Source organism: Xiphophorus maculatus, chromosome 2 (assembly GCF_002775205.1).
Source record: "Xiphophorus maculatus strain JP 163 A chromosome 2, X_maculatus-5.0-male, whole genome shotgun sequence".
Taxonomy (NCBI): Eukaryota; Metazoa; Chordata; class Actinopteri; order Cyprinodontiformes; family Poeciliidae; genus Xiphophorus; species Xiphophorus maculatus.
In genome coordinates, this window is record NC_036444.1 from 26,078,473 (window position 1) to 26,087,004 (window position 8,532).

Consider the following 8,532-nt stretch of genomic DNA (forward strand, 5'->3'; position numbering starts at 1 on the left):
GAGCTGTGGGTTCTTTGCTAATGTGTGAAACTAATTAACGGTACCATTTTTTTGTTGTCACTAAACTGATGTTTGTTTTCTTATCACCAATTGATAGAAGGAAAGTCGGGGCGTCATCCTGCACCTCCTGATGTCGTCTTCTCCTGCCAATGATCGAGGAGCAGTGGAAAGGCAAAGCGGCCTGGATCTTTTTAGCATGTTTAACTAAGATATTCTTTTTATAAGGCGTTCTAGATAATCTGAAAAGGTTGAGTATTTTATTGATATCCACTGATCCCCGATCATTCAGAACCTGCCCAAAGGTGTGAATACCGGCTCTCCTCCAGGACGGGAGACTTAGCATCCTGCCCTCACAGACCACCTCAGGGTTGTTGAAAATCGGCAGCGAGAGACAAGACCTGTACTTGACATGCGTGATGAGTTGAAACCTAATTTTGTTCCAGGCTTCAAGACATTCTGTGAATAATTCGTTAGACTGTATTAGTTTTGGATCAGAAATTGAACATAGATTATAAATGTTTTTTGTACCAAATGAGTTGAAACCGGATAGAAAATAGTCATGCCAAATGTGCTTGATAGGAGAAGTTAAGAACCTGGTGATAAGTTTTATTCTTATTGCTTGTTTTTTTGATTGAATGTCAACTAATTTGAGTCCTCCTTCTTTAGGCGGAGCAATCATTGTTTTATGGCTGACTAAATTGCTTCTGCTTTTCCAGATGAACAAAGAGATTTGACTGTTAAATCTGTTGAGTACTTGTTTTGGGAGATCATAAACACTGAGTGGATAAATGATTTTAGAGATGATTAAACTGTTTATTATAACTACTTTCCCTTTGATGGTTAATTTCCTTTGATTCCAGAGATTGAGCTGTTTTTGTATTTTGTTTATGATGTTTTTCCAGGTCTCGTCTCTCGCCGCTCTCCACTGCTTACCAAGGTACACGCCCAGGACCTTGACTGTGTCCTCCACCTCCCTGAACTTCCACCTTCCCGATGTCCGAGCCGCCCCGCCACAATACATTATCTCAGATTTGGTTGTGTTAATTTTTGCTCCTGAGGCTGAACCGTACGTTTGTAGATGTTTAATAAAAGGCTTACAGCACCTGGTATTCCCAGGCGGTCTCCCATCCAAGTACTAACCAGGCCCGACCCTGCTTAGCTTCCGAGATCAGACGAGATCGGGCGTTCTCAAGGTAGTGTGGCCGTAAGCCACAGAGTACTGCCAGCTACAGCTTTTCGTAAAGCAGCACATCCAGTTGGCACTTTGTTTCTTTTTGCTTTGATTACACCTCTGTAGGGTTAAGCTTGCTTCTTCGTAGGTGTCAAGTGTCCTATAATTTCATGGCTTCCTACACTTGAAAAGGAGGACTTGAAGACTTCAGGAATTCACTCAATCTTTTTTATTTTCACCAATGAGTGAGAACCAATGAACAGAACAGGTGAAAAACCTACAAAACACATACAAAATATTTTAACATACATTTTTAGACATTTGGGTCAAAGTTAATAATTTATCTTAATGACTAATTCCATTTTTAACCTTAAACATACATTTCTCTTACAATTTTAACCATAAATTCACAGTATTAAATTATTAAATTTCATGTCTGGTTGAATTTGAATCAAACAAATCCACACATTTTAGAATTACATTTTTTTCTTTTCCTTAGGACATGAGGTTTTCCATTAAATATTAGTTGCTGTGAGTTTAACATACATTTAGTGGAACCAAACTATAAAACTAGCAATGCAAACTGTTACTTCAATAAATTCTTCATTTCATTTCTCAAATGCAAAACTACAGTCAAATTACATTCAATTAAGCCCAGTTAGTGGCTTACCGGTAATCCTTATAAGTCCTTTTCCATGAAATGCTGCTTTGGAGGCTGTGTTTGCCTTCCTCAGCTCTGTTGCAAAACCAGTAAAGTGGTTAGTGGATTCCTTATATACCTGAGTTGAGGGTGCTGCTGATTGGGCCAGATTTCTTTCACCTGCTGAGAAGTGCTGCAGAGTGGCACACTAATGTGTGTATGTGTGTGCACACACAAATGTCTCTTCATGCACCCACATCTGAACTAATGAGCAGATCTGCAAAACAGTAGGGTTAGTCGTGCTTCTTTGTGGGGGCAAAACATTGAGGGACACTTTGTTGTGTCCCTCAATGTGAAATATTTTAAAGGCAGAATCAGAATTGACAATTACATAACAAAAAGAGGAATTTTAACTGACGTGTGTGCACTTTTGAGATCCATTGTATGGGTATAATCTCTAACACACTTGTGTTTAAAATCGAAAATTAAGTTTCGGTCAAGGCTTTTCTTTTCTTCTTTTTAAGTACAATGCTGCCACCTAGAGGAAACACCTGCAAAACGAGCTAATCAAACAGACGGCTGCGACAGAAAACCTCAAATCCGAATAAACGTTTTCGTAATGTCAGTATTTAATCAAAAATAAAATCCCAAAATCCATGATACATACACAGTGTGCAAGACCCTACATGTTTTTTTTGTTTTGTTTTACACTATGGTGCATAAGAGATATATGAAGCATATACAGTAAATTATTTTAATTTTCTTTTACAAGACAACCACAAGACAAACTTCTATGTAAAATCCCTGCATGATTTCTATGATTCGGTGTAAATAAGAAGTTTTAGGAATGTACAGAAAGTTACATTTTAATTGTTTGTACAAATAAACTGAGCCATACGTCTTACAGAAACAACAAAATACACAGGTACAAGAGTAAATAAATTAAACAGGTCTCATTCTTTTCTATTCTCTGATTACAAAAAAAATAATTTAACCGTCATGTCATTTCATTGTTTATTAATATTTCCATTGATTTAGAGGTGCATGATGACAAAAAAAGAAACCACATTTATCCTGACTCAGAACTGTTTTGTTTCTGTTGATACATCGGTTCGTTTTCAGGGGATGTTATTAGGCTTTTTCCTTTAGTAAAAGTACTTTTCATTTACTTTAAAAGTATTTGCCATGACCCTAGACTGGTCAGGTCTCCACACGTTATAGAGCTCCTGCAGCATCTTGGCGTCCTCCTCTGCATTATGAGCATCGTAGGACTTTCCCAGGAAGTTCCTGACCAAAGACACCTGTGAATAGCCACTAATGCCCGGGAAGAGTCTCTTGCTAAGCAAGAAGGTGTCCAGGAAGCCCGACACCACCTGCTGGAACTGAAGGAACAGGTCATATTTCTTCATCACTCTGGTGAGCACAGGCGCATCGAAACGCATCACATTGTGGGCCGCCAGCACTACGGGGCGTCGGAAGGAGCGCAGGAAGTCGATGAAGGAGGTCAGAAGGTCATCGATTGGGACGGTTTCCACGGGAGAATCGCGGCGAAACAGGCGACCCGACTGCACTCTGAAGCCTGTGACCTCTGTGGCGCTCTCGGTCAGGTTTTGCTGAGGGACAGTGTATTTATTGAAGACGCTCTCCTCACAGACAGCGGCCAGTTGGATGATGTCACACCGTGAAGTATCTGAACAAAGACAAAAATAAACGCAGGTTAAAGCAAAAACGTGCACACTTTGTTATCCCTAAATAAAATAGCAATGTTTTATCTTAGGTGTGTTGGTCAGATGAGTCCACAGGGAAAACTTTGACATCTGAATAATGAATAACACACTGTTTATACTGTAGTTTTCTTGGTAAAAAATAAAATAAATTTCACATTTCACCATCTCATTTGGTAGTTCTCATAGAAGCAATAAAAACATGGATTGTATCTGATTTCTGGATTGTCCTGCCAGAAATCAGATTATATCTAACTTCAGGAGGAGCATCCAGAGCAAAACCACCAGGCTGAGGAACAGTTTCTTCCCTTCAGCCGTCAGACTCCTGAACTCGGGCTGCACCAAATACAGCTTCATCCCATGGATTATTTACACACATAACTATATAAATATTACTTAAATTACTTTATTGTTTATTTACTTATTTTTTTGTGTAATACATTTCTTAATCTGGGACCCGAGTCCAAATTGTGTACCACAATAAAAATTCTTGAATCCTTAATTCATTTGTAAAACTATTTATTTGGTGGGCAGCTCATTTACCAAGTTATTTATGCGCCTGTATCTATTCATATTTATGGCCACATTGGTCCTCCATATAAAATGTGGAACAACTACATATTCTAACAGTGGCAGTGCGATTTCACACACTATCGGTGAGTGAAATCACACTCACTGATAGTGTGTAAACAGCATTGCTTTTTATTGCACTGTGGTTCTCATGACAAATCTGAAGATGTAAAAATAAATATTGACTCTGGACTAAATTTTTAAAATTTTAAATATAGTTTCATTTGAACTCGAACAACGAGAAGCGCAAATCTCTGGAGATTATCCACGGGTGTCTGTCGAACCAAACTGAACACCCGTGGTTCCCGACGTGATCAGACAGGACGCCGTAGAAGAGTTGTGGTCTGGTGCTACGCGACTGCTGTACTGATTCAGGTCATGTGACGAGGACCATGAGTGACGAAGGCAATGGGGAAGTGGCAAAGAAGGACTCTGAGGGATGTCAAACAAATGCACCAAAACAAAGAGATGACCTTTTGCACTGACATTTGACATTTTGTTGCCCTCCGGTACTCAGGGAAGTGACAGAATCAGGGTGAGGGATAGTATCACACTAGATCATTTTCGGTTTGGTCCAAATCAGGACCATAAATGCTCTTAAGGGACCGGTTGTGCAAGAATGTATTGATAAAACATTTTCGCAAACTGTGAAAATATCAATTAGATCTTAAAATTAAATAATAATGAACATCTTTTCAGTTCCTCCAGGATTTCGTGATTCTTTTTTAGGACTTTTTGCAATAAAAATCAAAGTGTTTGTGCTACTAATTTGGAAATATTTGCGCTTATCTATGACGTTAAATGCGACTTTTTATTAGTCGCTGTATAGATTATGGACTGAAATCTGGCATCAATTAAGGCTGAAGCAGCCGTTTAGTGCAAGTGAGAAAGTTTTTGACAAATTTTGAGAAAAATCTGCAATAATCACCCAATTATTAGTGTAAAAAATTGGGGGATTTGTTGATTTTGCGTGAATTTCTGTGATAATTCTCAAGAAACTGGAGGGACAGACTGATATAATTTGGCAGTAAATGGATAAAAACTGGATTGATTTGATTGACAACATAATATTTAAGCACACAGTGTTTAGTCTAGAATCTAGAGGGCCATATAAAAAGCTGCGGCGGGCCAGATTTGGCCCACGGGCCTTGACTTTGACACGTGCACTAGATGACAGATTTGTCTGCTGAGAGGTTGTTGTGGTTTCCTCTGTGTTCCTTAATCAGCTGGGAATATTCTGGAAAGGTGACATCTAAACGCTTCACGTCCTGCCAAAATGTCGGGATGGTTTTGACACACAGGGTCATTTTCCTCTGCCAGCACACACAAAGACAAAATCTGCTTCTGGTTTCCGCCTTGGTGTTGCTTAAGGGCTAAATTTCTCTCGCAGCGTGTGTCATTATATCAAAAACAAAATAAACCTGGTGACTCCAACCGAATTAGCTTGATTTACGACAAGTCTGTTTGTGGTAGAATATTTTAGATAAGCAGCCATTTTAGGACGCCCCTTAGACTCTGTATGTAAAGCTGGTCACTTTGTTTATGATTAGCATATGTTGTTCACTTCCCGACATGCACTTGCAGTGTGAGTCACCACTATGTGGCATAAGGGTGAATCACTGTATGAGGACAAAGTGTCTCTATCCTGCACTGAACAGAATATGTCTAAAGGAGGTTTTGGTTTGAGAACCGTCTGTGAAGATTTGCCTGGTCGAAATCTGACTCCCAGCTTCACGAGCCTCAAAGAACAAGCGATTAGTCTTTGTCTAATGCGGATTATTTTCTCATTACTCAACCTTTATGTGCCAAACTGAGAGGATAAATAGCATTTTTGATGATGTTGAGGTTACTCTTTTGTAGAGACATGTTGCCGCTCCACCCTGCTCTGACTAATAAACCAAACTTAATTTCCCCGTTCCTCTCTCTGGTGGAGATCGAGGTCCGAGTGGGAGGGAAGCAGAAACCTAGCTGTTCCCTGAACTGCACCTTATCAGAGATTCCACCCGACTGGCACGGCTCACGCTGGACTCATAAAGCGATCGGCATTTTTACACAGCCTCACTGGAACACGATAAAGAGGCCTCGGCCTCCTCCCACCTGAGCTAGGAGCAAACATTTCTACATTGTCTTCAAGGAAAGGTGCTCTTAAGTGGTATGCAAGTTATAAATGCAGGAGCAATCAATGGAATACAATCTCTCAAATAAGTCAATTTCAAAGGAATGAGCGAGGAAAGGTTTTAAAAAGTCACCTCTTGAAACCGGAGGAATTACCTGCAATACCATAATACGGCATTGTAGTAAGACCAGAATGGAAATGAAACGAACAAAAAGACAGTTTTAATAATAATAAATTAAAAAATGGAACTAAACTTGTATAGTGTATTCAGATATTTTTTTGCTTTAATCTACGTATAAAAATAATAACAAAAAACAATAAATATATGGAATAGATAGGGTGGGGACCCAATGACACAGGTTAGTGTCATGACCCTCAGAATTCACTAAGCAACAAAAATACTAATGGTAAAAGCATATTTATACTCAATAGAAAGGTGATTTTAAAAAGCTAAATATAAAACATTTTGTGTCCACAAATGACATTTTGTCTGTTTTTATTCCCATTTATACCAACTATCAAATAACTTTGTACATATACTTAAATTTAGATAAATCCACATAAATCTAGTTTATGTTTTAAATAAGCGCATAATACTATTGTATAATACACTTTTCTTTAAAAAATAGTTTTAATATAATTGTTTAATTCACACCAAACCAAAACCAATAATTTAATAATGACAAAAATATATATATATTTATCACATATACTAATTTGTACTGAAAGACTGATTTGTGACGAGTTATAGGTATTTTAAACTATTACCTAATCCAGTGGCCTCCAGGTCAATGAAAACGATGATTTTGTCAGCCATCTAGAATAAAATCAATTAAACCGTCATTTAAAGAAACACAGGTTGAAAAAAATTTAATCAGCGAACTTTACCAGATGGACTTCCAGTAACTAGAACATGAGAGAATAAATCTCACCTTATGTCTGGTTCTTCCTCAGCTGAGCAGTGGGCGTTGTGACGCCGGTAGGAGCGAGGAGCCTCGTTTATAGCAGCTCATTTGGAAACAAATCCGAGCTCCACTTTCATTTTAGTTGAAGAGAAACACATCAAGTCTGTATCGTTTCTTCTTCGTCATGCAAAAGTCCGTCAGTCAGCCACCGATTCTGACTCGGTTCCGCCGGTCTGCTTACCTGTCACAACAGGCCGTAGATGCGGAACAACAAACACATTTGACTTTGTGTGAAACGGGAAGTTTCGATGCTCTTCGCTTACTTTCATTTCGGCCGCCGCCGGGCGCGAGACCGGAAAGCGAGTCCTTGTTTGGAGCGCACGCGACGCAGATTCGGTAGATTTAACAAACTATAATAATGAAAAAATATTAAACTATAAATAAATTGTATGTTTCTATATTGGAGGTCTTGTTTTTTTTTCTTTTTGTTTAATTTTATTGTAATTATTAACCTGTTAGCTACTTTATATTGCTAACAAGTTCTAGTTAGTTGAATTTAAGAGTTCAGCTGAAGGTTTTTGGTTTAATCTGTTATTTCCACGTCTCGTCCGGCAGAGGGCGCCAAAGCTCACATGTTTAAATGGGTTGGATTGTGAACAGCTCATCTTAGCTGCGTCAGAGAAAAGATTTACTTTGACATGCTTGATGCGGGGGTGTCAAACTCCAGTCCTCAAGGGTCGCTGTCCTGCAGTTTTTAGATGTGCCACAGGTACAAAACACTGGAATGAAATGGTTTAATTACCTCCTCCTTGTGTAGATCAGTTCTCCACAGCCTTAATGACCTAATTATTCTATTCAGGTGTGGCGCAGCAGAGGCACATCTAAAAGTTGCAGGACTGCGGCCCTCGAGGACTGGAGTTTGACACCCCTAGTTTATGGTGTTAGAAGAGAGCTAATCGCTTGTCAGGGCCGTGCAGAGACCTTTGGAGGTGCAGGGGCTCAAAGTTTAAAAAAGGGCACATAGAACAAGATCTTAAAACACCGTACAACAACATAGCAACAACCCATATTAATCAAGAATCTAATTGGATCCTACTATATCATTGCCATCATGCAGGGACAATGCAAAGCAAATGTAGTCTATTTTCCTTGATAGGTATAATGTTGCTGTTTCTGCTGCTGACAGTCCTGGAGGTCTGAGTTTATCTGAGACTGTAGCTGTTAAGGTTAAATGTGCTTCTCTGTAGGTCAGTGTTTCCCAACCCTGGTCCTCAAGGCACACTGTCCTACATGTTTTAGAGGTTTCCCTGCTTTAATGTGCCTGATTCAACTGATTGCAGTTCAACAAATGCCTGTTAATTAGTCATCAATTAAAATCAGCTGAACTGAAGCATGGAAATACCTAA

The 8,532-nt window shown here is 39.1% G+C and overlaps 1 protein-coding gene and 1 non-coding gene across 2 annotated transcripts; both read right to left on the reverse strand.

Moving 5' to 3' along the window:
• Positions 1–1,091: 1,091 nt before the first annotated feature.
• On the reverse strand, positions 1,092–1,210 carry LOC111606640. The gene has a single exon (XR_002752181.1). It is a non-coding gene; the product is annotated as a 5S ribosomal RNA (ribosomal RNA).
• Positions 1,211–2,426: 1,216 nt separating this feature from the next.
• Positions 2,427–7,469, reverse strand: LOC111610690 (DNA polymerase III PolC-type-like). The gene is made up of 3 exons (XM_023345532.1): positions 7,154–7,469; positions 6,990–7,038; positions 2,427–3,501 (listed from the first exon to the last, which is right to left on the reverse strand). The coding sequence occupies exons 2-3, from the start codon at positions 7,036–7,038 to the stop codon at positions 2,957–2,959; spliced, it is 594 nt and encodes a 197-aa protein (XP_023201300.1). The 5' UTR covers positions 7,154–7,469; the 3' UTR covers positions 2,427–2,956.
• Between the last annotated feature and the right edge of the window lie 1,063 nt (positions 7,470–8,532).

What these genes read in the sequence shown, in the direction of transcription:
- LOC111610690 (XM_023345532.1), bottom strand. Translation starts at nt 7,038, where the DNA reads ATGGCTGACAAAATCATCGTTTTCATTGACCTGGAGGCCACTGGATTA. An exon ending in CCTGGAGGCCACTGGATTAG is followed by an intron (nt 3,502 to 6,989) that starts GTAATAGTTTAA and finishes GTCTTTGTTCAG; the next exon opens with ATACTTCACGGTGTGACATC.